The following is a 15,048-nucleotide window of genomic DNA, read 5'->3' on the forward strand; positions in this document are numbered from 1 at the left end:
AATCCTGTGTAAATATTTCTGAATTAATCTTTCAGCCAAATTGTTCTTTAAGGAAGCATCATGTCTGTACATAGCTTAACTGTAAATCATAACAATGATTAGGAAGCTGACACAGTAATGAGATACTACAAATGCACACATACGCATAACTGCACTTACAGGTGAAACTAGATTGCACAATAGAAACTACATACAATGAGAAACCACAAAGTCTGAAAGTAAGTTGCCACTAATGTTCCACTGGCGTTTTACTATACAGAAACCTAAAAATGTGTCAAAGCATGACACATTTTAATTTTTTAAATTGCCTTACTGCAGTGCTGTCCAATAGAACATACTGTGATGATGGAAATGTTCTGTATCTACACTGTTCAATGTTGTAGCTGTTGTGGGTTGAATCGAGCGCCTACAAGAAATGTGTAGGTCCTAACTCTAGATACCTGTGAATGTGACCTAGGGTCTTTGCATGTATTATTAATAAATTGAGGTCATACAGGATTAGCTCTAAGTCCAGTCAGACTGGAGTCCTTATAAGATGAGATGACGCAGAAACAGAGAGAATGGCCGTGTGAACAGAGGGGCAGAAACTGGGAGTGATGCAGCCGCAAGCCAAGGCACATCAAGGATTGCCGGCAACCAGCAGAAGCAAGGATGAGGCAAGCAGAGTTGTCTGGGTGCTTGAGAAGAGAGCACGGCCCTGCTGACGCCTTGATTCCAGACTTCTACCCTCCAGAACTGCAAGAGAATAAATTCCTATTGTTTTAAGCCACCCTGGCAGCCCTATGACCCAGTAGCCATGGCTGGCCACACGTGGCTACTATGTGGCTAGTGAGTCTGAGGCACTGAATTTTAATTCTAAATTTTAATTAAATGCACACATATAGCTAATGGCTACCTTATTGGACAGGGCAGCCTTGGCAGTTTTTGTGGCTCTTACTGTGGGCTTAAAAAATCCAAACTCTTTATTGAGTTGATTCTTTGAATCAAAACTGAGAATAAGTCACACCATAGCTTTAATTAAGCACACATTCTCTCTTGCTGTGTGTGCCTGTATATGAAATATATACACACAAGCACGCACACGCACGTTTCCTTTAAAAGTCATGAATTAACTCACATCAGCAACAGTTACCTTCCAAATTGCACTCTGGCTATCTCTCAATATTTTAAAATATGCTGGACAAACACGTAGAACTTTCCACATTCAACTGAGCTAAAAGCCTTAAGCTCTGAATTCACAAACCTAAAATAGCTGTTTTTCTTGTTTCATGATCAAAAAGCTGCATTAGTTGAGAGATGCTATTCAGACTTACTGAATACTGAATTAACAAAGTGTGATGAATTGGACTTCATGAAGTATTCATGAGTTTTCATTTAACACTAATTAAATAAAAAGGGGGCCTATGTTAAATGATTTTAAGACCCTGGCATAGACTGACAAGCATGAAAAATTAAGCTTCAAAAAAAATTCAATCAAAAATCACATAGTTGAATTATACAAGAATACAACATTTATATCTTTTTCTTATAATGGCTCTAGCCTGTAATATTAAAATAAATAAAATTTAAAAACCATTGGCTCCAACTCTGTGATCAAAGAAACAATATTCGTGCTAGTCCCTAAGAGGCTGCATTATGCACGCCAGACAAGTGAAGGATGCCCCTCTCTCTAAGGTGGCTGAAAGAAACACTTACTTTTGAGTGGTATCAGAAATGTCACGTACCAGTGTTTTTGTAATAGCACTTTTACTTGGAATTGCTGTTTCATATTGCAGATAAAGAGGTATGATGAGGAAACCACGCCACCTGTGTTTGCAAGCTACTTTGAAGCTCTAAAAGAATAAAAATTTGGGAAACAAAATATATTTAGACGTATGGTCTCGTTGAAATAGTTAATGGGCCAATATTTTCTGGATAGGACTGGGTTGAAGAGACCAACTGTGACAACCAACTGGATATAATAATGCAGTTTTACTTAGATTGAATCTCAAAATAAACAGCCAATATATTTTAAAAAGTAAAAAGCTTAGCTAAGTTAGTAATAGTGATATGGTTATCCATCCTTTCTAGTAAACCCATTTTAAAGACCTCTGTTGTATAATCAATAAATCAGAACCTTAATTTGTTTTAAATAACCTTAAGCTTTTAAAGAAGAACATTTCTAATTGGAAATTTTAGAGGTATGCAAACTGTAAACACAGTAGTGTAGGTCTCCCAAAAAATATCTAGTGGGACAATGAGAGTTTTAAAAGCTACATGTTCCCTGAACCTTCAGTTAAGGAGAAAATTCCTACTGTCTGGTGAAAGGCAAAGGGAACCGGGGATGAGAATAACGTTAACAGGTGTCTTAGGCTGTTCAGGCTGCTGTAATAGAATGCCATAGATTAGTGGCCTGAAAACAACAAAAATTTCTCACAATTCTGGAGCTGAGAAGTTCAAGATCAAGGTGCTGGCAGATTAGGTGTCTGGTGAGGGCCTGCTTTCTGGTTCACAGACAGTACCTTCTCGCTGTGTTTGCACATGGTGGAATTTCAATATATGAATTTGCACCAGTCTATGGCACCAATTGTTGCAAAGAACTGATAAGAAACCACTAATGCTGGTTAATTGCAACTCCTGCTACCCATAAGAAGGGGCCAAAGTCTCAAGGTCTCTTTTCCAAAAGATTATGGATACAGTTGAATATTATGCAGGCATTAAAAAGATTATGTTCTTCCTCATTTATTTTCATGTTCACAGTATATTAAGATGTTCACGATATATTAGATGAAAAAATAGTGAAACAATATACATAGTGTGATCCCATTTTTCTTTAGAAACAAGACATATACATATGTGTAGGCAGAAAAAAGTCTGAAAGGAAAAATACCAAATGTGAATGGCAGTCAGTAGCAGTAGTCAGTGATGGGATTAAAAGTGATTTTTATTTTCATCAGTATTCTTTCCTATATTGTTGAAATGTTTTCTGATGAACCCACTGTCCATTTCCAATAAGAAAAACAATAAAGATATATACATTCTGTAATATTTAAATCACTCAGAAATAGGATTCAGTCTATCACAACCTACCATGATCTACTTCACTGTAAGAAAACACTAGTAAATGTATTCCATAAATATATGGTAAATTATTATCAACAATTAAAGCACACTTTGCTTTAAGAGATATTTTTCAAAATGTCTCTGTAAACAAAACTTTGTAAGAGAAATTATATTTGAGTTTGCTACTTAAGTCCTATTTGCAATCTTTTTGGGTAAAAAAAAGTCTATTCTCTAATTTATCTTGCAAAAATCCAGACTTTTTGCTTAGAGTGAAAATTATTTTACTCTATTTCTGAGAAAGGAATCCACCATACTTTGATTTACGTAACCAAATGGTCTGGTACTCCAATTACTAAAAATTAAATTTTATGATGCATATAGCCGATGTTTTATCTCTGTTTTCTACATATTCACTGCAGGTGAAATGTATGAAAGAATTTGAAAGATGAAAACATATGTCTTTTAAGTAATGACCAGCAAGAGCCACTGCAGATAAAAACAGCTTTATTTTTTCCATTCAAGTTGTATCAAATGGATTATTCAAAAAGCACGTACAAAAACAAAAAACATCACATGCAGTTGAACTTGTTTTGCCTTCTTGTCATTGGTTTTCTTTTGGAAAAGAATATATACTTGAATAATTTCAAATTCAAACATTTCCCAAATGTTTCCCCATCATTTTTCTTTCTTTCTTCTTTTTTTTTTTTTTTTTTGAGACAGAGTCTCGCTCTGACACCCTGGCTACAGTGCAGTGGTTATCATCTTAGCTCACTGCAACCTCAAACTCCTGAGCTGAAGCACTCCTTCCACTTCAGCATCCCAAGTAAATGGGAATACAGGTGCACACCACCACCCCCAGCTAATTTTTTCTATTTTTAGTACAGTGTCTCACTCTTGCTCAGGCTGGTCTCAAACTCCTGAGCTCAATCAATCCTCCCACCTTGGCCTCCCAGAGTGCTAGGATTATAAGCATGAGCCACCATGCCTGACCTCTTTCAAGTTAACAATACATTTTAGTTAACTGTTCATCATATTCTTTCTCATCTTTATTCATACTGAAATCGTACAATGTCTATAAAATCAAACAATGTACTCTCCAGAAATCTGAAAAGATTCTTTTACATAATAGATTCTGACATGTTAAGAAACCACACATAACTATTTGCAAAATGGATGAAAACAGGATAACCCATTTGAAAGTGAACATAAACAATAATAATTTCTTATCTAAATAATTTTAATTAAATGAATATATTTATCTGATAATAGCCTCTTTTAGAATATAAAAAAAAAGTGCTCAGATTACATTTAAAAAATAACACAAATCTCAGAGAACTGAATAATTTAAATAAAAATGGTAGCACGGGAAATCAAAATTATATCTTTGCTCCCAATAGGGAAAGGTAGGTGTGAGTTTATTTGCAATCGGAAGCGGACATAACACTAAGATTGCAAATGCAAAACTTCCTGCCTTGAAAAGATATACACTGTCTTTTGAAAGGTTCTCAGGTGTCTTTCTTTAGATGAAAGCTGTTAACATAAAATCGTATCTGTCCACCAGACTGCTTGTCAACTAACAGAATTGGGTCACTTTCTTTGACTGTCCTTTTCTAGCCCACTAGGGATTTCCACTCAGGTCTCCAAATAATAAGTGTCCTTTGAAGACACTTTGGCTACTGGGATCAATACACTATTCTCAAAAAAACATATGCATGAATATAGCAACTGAGTTGAAGAATCTCCATGACCAAGTCACTCTGAAGCTGCACTGGAGCCAACCTAGAATGCCACCCTCAGGGACAGCCCAATGGTTGACAGACAGGGATGATAAATCATTTTCCTGTGAAGGAATCCAAAATGGATTCTGCAGGAAGAAACCAGAGCCGTGGTAAGATGTTAGATTCGAGCTTTCTCAAGAGTTGGGATCTTTCTGAATGCTGTGCTACAAGCTAGCCACAAAGATGGAAGTAGGATGTGATGCAGCTGCGGACATCAACGTGGACGTCCACATGCCAAGGGAACCAAGTACTGATCCTACCCTGCTTATTTTAATAATACTGAGATTACTTAGCACATTTGCTAAAATCTTATTTTGAAATTTCTTTCAAATTTCAGATATGTCTATAATTTACTGTTGAGGAAAACAGCATGTAGAGCATAATTCTATCTATATTAAAATTATATATGTATGTGTATATATAATAGTTCTTTTTTTCTCTCAGTATGGTAGGATTTTAAATTATTCTTACTTTTTTATACTTTTCTTAAAGTTTTAATTGCTTACAGTGTCACTTTTGTAATCCAAAAAATCATAAAATGAAACTACCTTCATTTTAGAGAGATAAGAAAAAAAAAGTTCTATATATTCTTAGGGAAGCTCCAAGAAAATGTTTCTTAAATGCTCTTAGGAGACCATTTTGAAGGTCAAAACTTCCAGAAGAATGTAAAATCTTTATGATTAGAGAAAGTGGCTCTGCTCACTACTCTGTCCCAGTTGCAAAGTACCCAGCACACAGCAGGTGTGAGAGACACACACAGAATGAAGAAATACGGTTGACCTGGACTTTGAATTTGTAGACATTTGATTTTTAAAACCACTGTTTTATGATCCTTGTTTTTATTCTAGCTAGCTGAAGGCTATTCTCTAAATGTTTAATTGAAATTCAATGCACTTTACAGAAAAGTTTAAAACTTTTTTTCAAAGATTCAAACTACTAAGTTTTATAATATAACTTTTAAAAAGCTCAATCAAGAGAAAACAGAACAATGGGCAAAATGGGGACTGAAAAGGGCTTGGTGGCCAAGCAGCTGGCAGCAGAAGAGGGGATCAGCTGAGAAAGAGTGCACAGGAAAAGAACCCTCCTCTGTTCCCCATCCTGTTTCCAAGACAACTTGATTGGAGCTGAGAATTGACGTGTCTCATTCTCCTCCTTGTACCTGGCATGGTGCCTGCCACCGTGACAGCAGACACTCTCTGAATGAGCAAAGGGCTTACTAAGAGAAAGTGAGAGGGACAGAAGGGGCTAGCCTGGCCTCTTCTTCAAATCACCAAGGACAGCATCTACTCTCTGACTCAAATCAATGGGCAGGAAACGGATTGTTCCACCTCTTCTCCTGGAACACAGAGGTCAAGATGATTCCTACGTAAATGTGATTTGTGGCACAGCTATCAAAGTAGTCAGATATTAACTAATTTTCACCAATAACCAAAGATAAGTGTCCCGAATTCTAAGGAATGAAAAATTGGTTCCTATTTCCTTTGGATGAGGCTTAGATCAAAGCAGGAGCCAAAATTTTTCTTAAAAAACTCCATTTCTTAGATTTTTAGAAATAAAGCAAATAATATATAACTAGAGTAATTATATATTTTATTGTCCAAATTTGGGATGCTTTTGAGAGTAAAAGAGAGCACTAATAACAATTATTCTAGGGAAAAAAATTATGCCAAAACAACCGACATGAACAGGACTGTCCCGAACAAATGGACACCCGATGCTAACACGAGATCCTTTTTTTAATGTTTGTATTTTCTTTTTCAAGTTCTCTATTAAGCTACATAATAGAACATTTGGCAGCAACTTAATATTGAACATTGTGTAACAGCACAGGTTTGTTTTCTTGACAAGACAGATCTTCTAAGTGATGAAACAGACTTTACACCGTCCCCACGCGTAAGGTTTTCTAGCATAACCGTGTGTTTTACATGGGTCTGAGGATATAGTCTGTTTTCATTTGTGTAACAGAACAAAATAAGCACAACTGTGATTAAATTACTTAGATTCACTTCTTAATTTTACTTTCCAAGATATTAATGAGAAATTTAACATATCTTGTAACAGAAACAATCCTCCAAAATGATAAACCCAACGATAGGACTAGGTTGTAAGACAGTTTTACATCCTTATAGTAACCATGAGATTCTCACAAATACATTGCCACAAAATATTTTGTTAAAGCCATAGGATAGTCAAAATAAAAAAGTCTAATTTGTGGCTGGTTACGCTATTTCCCCAGAGGTACTGAGCACGTACCGTGTCACAGACCAGCACACGAGGAGCACGCGGACTGGCAGGACCTGCCCTGGGCTCAGTTTCTGAACAGCAGCATCCGTTCGGAACACGCCTGCCCCACCAGGCTCGCGTACTGCAGCACCGAGGCCTCCTCGCTTGGGTCTTTCTGGTGTTTCTTGTAGACACCGTAAGGCATGATGGCTTTCTTGTGAAACACCTGCAGCCGGTCAGGTTCCTTACAGCGACCTTCATCCACTGCAACAACAAAAAATACTGGTTAAAAAAAAGTCGCATATCAAATTACTTTTCATTTCCTAATTAAAAAATTTTTAATTTGAAATGTAAAAATTAAGTATTAAGATGTCCTCTTTGATCAGTATGTTCAAATGAGGGTGGTTAGCATTAATATTCAGACTAACTTGAGTATGTTAGCAAATAAATAATGAACGCCACACTGAAAGGTAATAAACGACAGCTCAGGAATCAAGCAGAGACAGAATTGTATGCAAATTCAAAATTGGCCTTCCACACGTTTATTATTTTCTAATACACAATAAAGTTTACAACTCTTTAGCATCTTTCCTGAGTCTGATTTAAATCTTTTTGGCCTCTCCTTGTGCCAACATATTGTCTGAGGTTTTAATCTCTGCACTAAAGTTTTTGGCTGACTGCCAGGTTCTGACTGACCAGGTTTGGGCAACGGGCACTTGTGTTCTTGGGTAGGAGCGCAGATTCCTACAGCTTTCGTGGAAGACCCGGCAGAGACTGCTGGTGGCTGCCACTGTCAGTCCTCTTCTCCCATTGAAAGAACGCCTGGTTTTTATCAGGGCACACAGGTCACCCAGAGAAGGCCTGTTTCTCAGCCTTCCTTGTGGCTGAGTGTGGACTCATATTCAAGTTCTGACCAATGGGATACAAGTGCAAGTGTTTTGTGGGAGTTTCTAGGCATCTTTTTAAAAGGATAGCTGACCTACACTTGTGCCTCTTTCATTTTCCAACCTTTCCCTCACCCTGCCGTCTGGAACATGACAGTCATGGCAGGAGCCCTATCCTCTACCTTGGAGCTTACCTTCAGTTCAGCAAAAACAAACACTGGAAGGAACCTGGGCAACTGAGGACTCCATGGAACAAAACTGCCATACCAGCCCTGGGTTGCCCATATTTACAAATTTACATAAAAAATAAACTATCTTGTTTAAGCCATATTTATTTAGGCTTCTATTATTGGCAGTTGCTACTAATCCTAACTAATACAGAGAATAATGTTATAATAGCTACTAAAATTTACAACGTTTTTATCATTGACTCAGCAAGTCCACTTCTAAGAACCATCCTACGATGGTGGTTCTCAAGCCCAACTATATATTGGAATCATCTGAGGAGCTTTTCAAAAACATAAAAATCTGGATTCCCTTCCCCCCAGGTCCTGACTGAAACACAGGTCTGAACGGAACCTGAGCATCAGTGTTTTCTTAGGAGTGGATTGAGAACCACTGTCCTAGAGAAACACCCATACATTTTTACGGATGTATGAGGATGTTTACAGTAATTCTCCAACACTGGAAAACCGGGAACAACCTGAATGCCCATCAGTGGAGAACTGGTGTTTGCTTTCATCTTTATTAGACCTTCTCACCCCCACTTCTGTGCAACCAGTCCGGCGGAATGCTTCACGCAGTACTTCAGAGCTTCTGCTGTGCTTTCATTGGTTCACAATTGCTTATAATGGAATCCATTTGTTACCCGCTGATTCACATCTCCCCAAATGACCTAATGCTCTTGGTTTTCGTTTCATTATGTCGCACCTTTCATGTATACTTTGAAGCAAAATGTTTTTAACAATGAAAAGGTGTAGGGGGCACTATCTTAAGAATATTAAAACTCCATTCTTGTCATCAAGTAAGCCAACCACAGCAACTAAGTAAATAACAGCGGTAAAAGAAATTGTTTTATTCCAGGGCCAATCCTGGGTCTCTCTCCTGTGTCTTTCAGTTCTGACAGATTTTGACACAGAAACTGAGTCCTTGTCTTTACCATATGCAGCTACACGATTTGTTCACAAGACCATAAAGGTTGAGACTTTTTAAAGTATAGTTCAGCTTTTCACGGTTTAAAACAAACCTTTAAGAACTCCTCCTATTTCCCAGTCATTTCTTCACAAGTCTTGAACCTGTTACCTAACAGCAGCGCAAAAGCTACAGAATCAGAAGGCCCTTTGTTATACAGCAGTAGCCCTTTTAATCCAAATGTGTTTCTGTTAATTATTTTTTAAGATCTCAACTATTCCTTTAATGTGTTTTGAAAAATAAAAGTATTGTGACTAAGAACAAATAAAGCAGTACTATACAGCACTTTTTTCATTTATGCATACTCCTTGAAAAATCACAATTTTAAAGCACTATTTGTTTTTAAAAATACTTTCAAAAGCGAGTACTTATTAAAGAAATGGCTATAATTTATAGTTTAAAGCTAGGACTATGCTCCAAAAGCAAGCCCTAATACCACTGCAAATTCAAAACATGCAAATGAACTCAGTGATCTCTTTTATTTTTCTTGCTGTCTTGCATGCAGTTTGAGTATTTTAAGAAAACATGTTCAAAAACCCTAATTTTGGGGGGAGGGGAGCGGGGAGGATAGGGTCTTGCTATGTTGCCCAGAGGCTGTCTTGAACTCTTGAGCTCAAGCAAGTCCTCCTGCATAAGCCTCCTGAGTAACTGGGATTACAGGCTCAGACTACAGCACCCAGCTTCAAAAACCCTAATTTTAAGAATGTCAATATAACTTAGTCATTGACTAGCTGTATTGCAAAAGAGCCTTTGTTTTATCAAAGGATTTACAATAATGGATTTTTGAACAGGATGCTTTTAACACATTAACTGCCATGTGAGTTGTATTTAACTCACACCAGTTTTGAGCCGGGGGCTTGTGAAGCATACGTAACTCACGCATCTCTACCTTGGGAGCCACGTGAACTACTTTTCAAGTTGCATATAACTCACACACAGAAAACAAATAACAAATTTCTCATTAAATTAGAAAGGATCATTTTGGTTTTGAGGTTTTTATTCTTTTTCATAATAAAACACTGTAGTCCCACGGGAAAAAAATTTTTTTCTAGTGTGGCAGTCAATGTGTTAAAAAAAAAAAAAAAAAAGAGACATAAAAAATACAATTCACTGGACTGCATGCAACTTTTTTGAATGCATTATTTTAAAAAACAGGGATTATACAAATTTAGTAAACTAGTTCCAATATACTTATTTACATTAGTCAGTTTATCATAGTATCTAATCTCCCCTCCTCCCAGCACTCTCTAACTTCAAAGTCTGCACAGGCCAAGGTCTGAAAATTAAGCCATGTCATTAACTTGGAAACAGTTTTCTTGGTTTAATTTGAAGGTTTGAGAAATTATATGGCATTACTTTAAAATGAAGATCAAAACTCCCATATGAGCAATCATTTGCTCTGGATTTATAAGGCTGGTAAAGATGACAAGTGAGAAAAATGCCAATGAGAAAGTTCAAATAGCACTAGTACTATTACAGAGCTCTACAGAACACTTTTATTACATTTTTTTTTTTAAGCAATTGTCACACTTCACAACTTACGATCTGGAAGAGAGGGATAGAAAACTTCTTCTTTACTAAGGGAACTTAACTTGGATCTAAATGTGACAACAGAACTCAAAGTTCTTGACATTAAAGGAGTTCTTGACTCCTATATTAAATAAACTTCTCTGCTGTTGCCTGGTCATAGAAATTATCTGTGCAATTTACAATTAAGTGACTGAAAAAGAAATGAAGAGAGAAAAAAACTGAAATATATTTATTTAAAATTTCCCTACCACACTCAAATGCATCTTCGACTATATAACCAAATAAATGAGCATGGTGTTTCAGTCCAGAGTTTGTCCAAGTATAAGCCTACAAGGTCACTCCTCTCTCAAAAGGCAGACACATCTGGACAAACAAGACACTTGGCAGACAAAGCTAGTTACATTGCAAAGAAAATACAAGCAAAGAGTTATTTTTAAAATAAAGCACACAATTGTGTAGTTTGTAAAACGTGGATGATAAACAATGATATCGTATGATATTACATAACAGAATTTTGTTTAGTTTTGGACAGTTTTCAGTTAAATATCTAGTTGAGAACATAATCTTTGTATGCACTTGATCAATAAAACTACATAATTAGACCCCAGTAAAATAGGCAAAATATTAAAATCTTGACTAACATTGATAGTAGATTCTCCGTAAGAACGTAAAAATTTGTGCTATAGTCCTAAGTCTAAATCTACTGTAGAAGAGGAGGAAAAGAACCAATTTGGTACCTCACCAATTTACAAGTGACATTTCTTACCCAAAGCTTATATATATGTCTACACAAGAATAAAATGCACAAAATGCAAACCATGTGCAAAACTTATATTTCAGTTATTAGTATCTCTAGAATTAAGAAACAAGGGCCTGTTAGCAATGAACAAGAAAAGCCCAGAAAAGTCACCCTCATGACTTCATTTGTCATCATAACAACATTGAGTCTGCGGTCCTGCATGTGGTAACTCCTTCCACTGTTCAGCTCTCTGAGCAATGCTTTGTAGTTTCCAGTGTAGTGGTCCTGTATGCCTTTTGATAAATGTTTTCTAAGTACTGTATGTCCTTTTATTTTTTTGTAAGTAGAATTTTTTTTTAAAAAAATTTCTAATTGTTTGCTGCTATGTAAAAAATACAATTGTCTTTTGTATATTAACTATATGTCCTACAAACCTGCTAAAATTCACTTATTAGTTCCAGTATTTGTTTAGTGGATTCCTAAAGATTTTCTGTGTAAACAGTAATTTTTCCTATTTGTGACTCCAATAGGAGATGCATAATTAAATAATCGATTTAGACTTGTGATTTTAAGCTAAGTAAAAATTTAGGTTTATTGTGTCTATAAATGTAATTTACTAGGTTTATAAGAATACTTTATCAGATAATAGTATTAAGAGGAAAACTGAATACATTAAATTTATTTAAAAAAAGCATAAAATGTTTAAAGAAATTTAGTTAGCATTTTATAAATGCAAACATTATTCAAAAGCCCCTTAAAAATAATTGCTAATATCTGCAGGACTTCTACATTAAAAATAAGATTTATAATTTGCTTTCAAACCCTTAAAGAAGAAACAGATGTTACTTTAATAGACTGTTACTTTAATGAACTGAATACTAATTTCTAAAATTGAAGGAACCTTGGAATCATCTTTCCTATTAACAGGAAAGATGCTCATAAGCACCAAAAATTTCACATTTGACAGTTAATACCTGCACACCCACAAATTTGGAAACCTAACATACGTCTTTGGAAGTTGAGATAAACCAGTGTCTTTCAAACTGCAGGCTGAGATCTTTTAGTGGGTTGTGAAATCAATTTACTGGATCAAAACAGCCATTTTCTTTTTAATAGAATAACAACAAAAATAGGGTGCATCGTATTTAATGAAGATAAATATTATTTTATGAAACTTTGATTTCATTGTTATACCAAACATATATACTTAGGTTGAGATATAAAATGTATTCCTTTCTGCAGGATGTAGTTAAAACTGTTAGAAAAACAGTAAGATAGATGCCCCAAGGATCACCAGCAATACAAAATCATCTTTTCCTATCAATTCCTAAAAGATTGTATTCTATCTATTCTCTACAATATATTGATATTTGTAAGGAGGCACTTAATGTTCATTGAGGGTTAACAGCATTAGAGCTATTTGGTAAATAAAAAGGAGCTTCGTTTAGGACATCACCACTCTTCCATCTAAATGACACCAAGAAGTAAAAATCTCCTGACAATGTAGTTGCTGCCTTGGCTGTTTCAATGACCTTCGGGTTAATTCTACATTAGGTTTCCAATCCCATGGCCACGACTTGTCGTACCTCCGGAATACTAATAACAAAATGAGACACTCCCTCGGAGCACCGTTTCCCACCTTTCCAGCTTGTTCAGTTATTCCGCTCCCATAGTTCTCAGAGACCTCCAGTCCTTTGGCCCTTCCTATGACATCCTGTTACACTCATCCTCTCTTCAGGTCCTTCCTAATTGAATTCAGATCCATTCCATATTCAACCATTTCTTTGTCAAAAGCCTTAAATTCCTGCCCTTCCACTGCACTGGCCTGACAAGTTCCCAACTCCGGAGCAATACAACTGCAGCAGCCTGGCGGCCAAAGCAGCATCGCATCTGCATGGACTTTATCGCCACCGACCTCACCCAGGTCTGGCAAGGCCCTCTAGCTCCCATTCCTCTCAGCAGCTACTCAAGACACCTGCTCCAATCTCTTCTCCTGCCACCTCCCTCCTCACCCGCACCTACTTCAATGGGAACAGAAAAGGCATCGGGTGAGAAAGTTCTCAGCTTACCACGGGAACACCAGTCTATTTATCTTCACTTGTGTTAATGCTTAGCTTTCCCTCACCCTCTCCTAAGAGAGGAAGGGTCTTGCTTATTACTAAGGCTAAGCGTCCCACTGGTGCTCTTGAGCTTTCTCATGTTTCTTCCCTTTTCTCAGAGACCTTGACAGATTGATTCTCACCTCTCTTCTACACCTTTATTTGTTCCTTGCCCTCACCCCCATCAGCTTCTGAAAATGCTCAAACCTCTCCTCGCCTCCTCCATCAGACTTACCTCTCTAGCCAGTGTCTTCAAAATTAAACTTCATTATGGTCCCTTTCTTAACTACCACTCCATGTGTAAGCCACAATTCCATTCCCATCAAAACTAAAGCAGGTCTTTGCCAAGATTGTCAACGGATGCTTCCTTCTCAGGTGCTCTCAGCAGAATCTGCCACTGATACTGCCTCCTGCTTCTTGAAAATGCTCCCTGTGTCCTTTTTCAAAACTCTCTACTCCGACCTCAAGTTTTACTCCTCACTTTCTTTCCTGGCATGCCTCCACCGTTCATCTTCCCTTTCCTATGGCGGAAACCCCAAAAGTTTTTCTTGACACTTCCCTCTAGTTCTCTATATCCTGCAGATCCTGCTCCCACACCTGTATCCAATGCGTCCTCCTCTGTCCATTTCCACCGTCATGGTTCGTCTAAGCAACCATCCCTTCTTGCCTAGGCCATGCAATATCCTTTTAACTGGTCTTCCGCTTCCAGTCCTACCCTCTTCTAGTCTGTCGTCACACGAATTCTATTTTTAAAACATATATCGGCCGGGCGCGGTGGCTCACGCCTGTAATCCTAGCACTCTGGGAGGCCGAGGCGGGTGGATCGCTCAAGGTCAGGAGTTCGAGACCAGCCTGAGCAAGAGCGAGACCCCGTCTCTACTAAAAATAGAAAGAAATTATCTGGCCAACTAAAATATATATAGAAAAAATTAGCCGGGCATGGTGGCGCATGCCTGTAGTCCCAGCTACTCGGGAGGCTGAGACAGTAGGATCGCTTAAGCCCAGGAGTTTGAGGTTGCTGTGAGCTAGGCTGACGCCACGGCACTCACTCTAGCCCGGGCAACAAAGCGAGACTCTGTCTCAAAAAAAAAAAAAAAAAGAAAATGCTCCCTGTGGCTTTCTTGATCCCACGATCTCATGGCCTCCTCTTACCTCTCTGGCCTCTAGTGGAGCTATTCCTCTGCTCAGTCACTACAGGCTGGGGCCAGGGCTCTCCTCGGCTCTTCGCTCCGGCAGGCAATCTCATTCACTCTTGAGGCTCCCATCCAGGGACTGTGCCTCCCACATCTGTGGCTCCTTCCCAGACCTTTCACCAGATTTTCAGACCTACAAGTCCAACTGCCTCCTTGACACCTTTATCAGATGTCTCAAAAACACCTTTAATTCAATATGTCCAGAACTGAACTCACCATTCTTCTTTTCTGCAAAATCTGCCCTTCCTTCCACGTTTCTCATTTCAGAAATAAAGCCAGCATTAGCTCAGTTTGTGTCAGAACCTTACACGACTCTCTTTGCAACTCTCTCTCCCCTACCCTCACCCTACGCAAGCGACCACCCCTCAT

General features: G+C 37.7%; 1 protein-coding gene across 4 annotated transcripts in view; it reads right to left on the bottom strand.

Moving 5' to 3' along the window:
* Window positions 1-6,446: 6,446 nt before the first annotated feature.
* The window catches only part of ATE1 (arginyltransferase 1), a 114,521-nt gene continuing 105,919 nt past the window's right edge, over window positions 6,447-15,048 (bottom strand). For all 4 annotated transcript variants that reach the window (XM_069460085.1, XM_069460082.1, XM_069460084.1 and 1 more), the window contains one exon: window positions 6,447-7,307. In XM_069460085.1, the coding sequence (XP_069316186.1) occupies window positions 7,129-7,307 (179 nt within the window). In that variant the 3' untranslated portion in view covers window positions 6,447-7,128. The remainder of the gene's footprint in view (window positions 7,308-15,048) is intronic.

Source organism: Eulemur rufifrons, chromosome 28 (assembly GCF_041146395.1).
Source record: "Eulemur rufifrons isolate Redbay chromosome 28, OSU_ERuf_1, whole genome shotgun sequence".
In the NCBI taxonomy this organism is placed as follows: domain Eukaryota; kingdom Metazoa; phylum Chordata; class Mammalia; order Primates; family Lemuridae; genus Eulemur; species Eulemur rufifrons.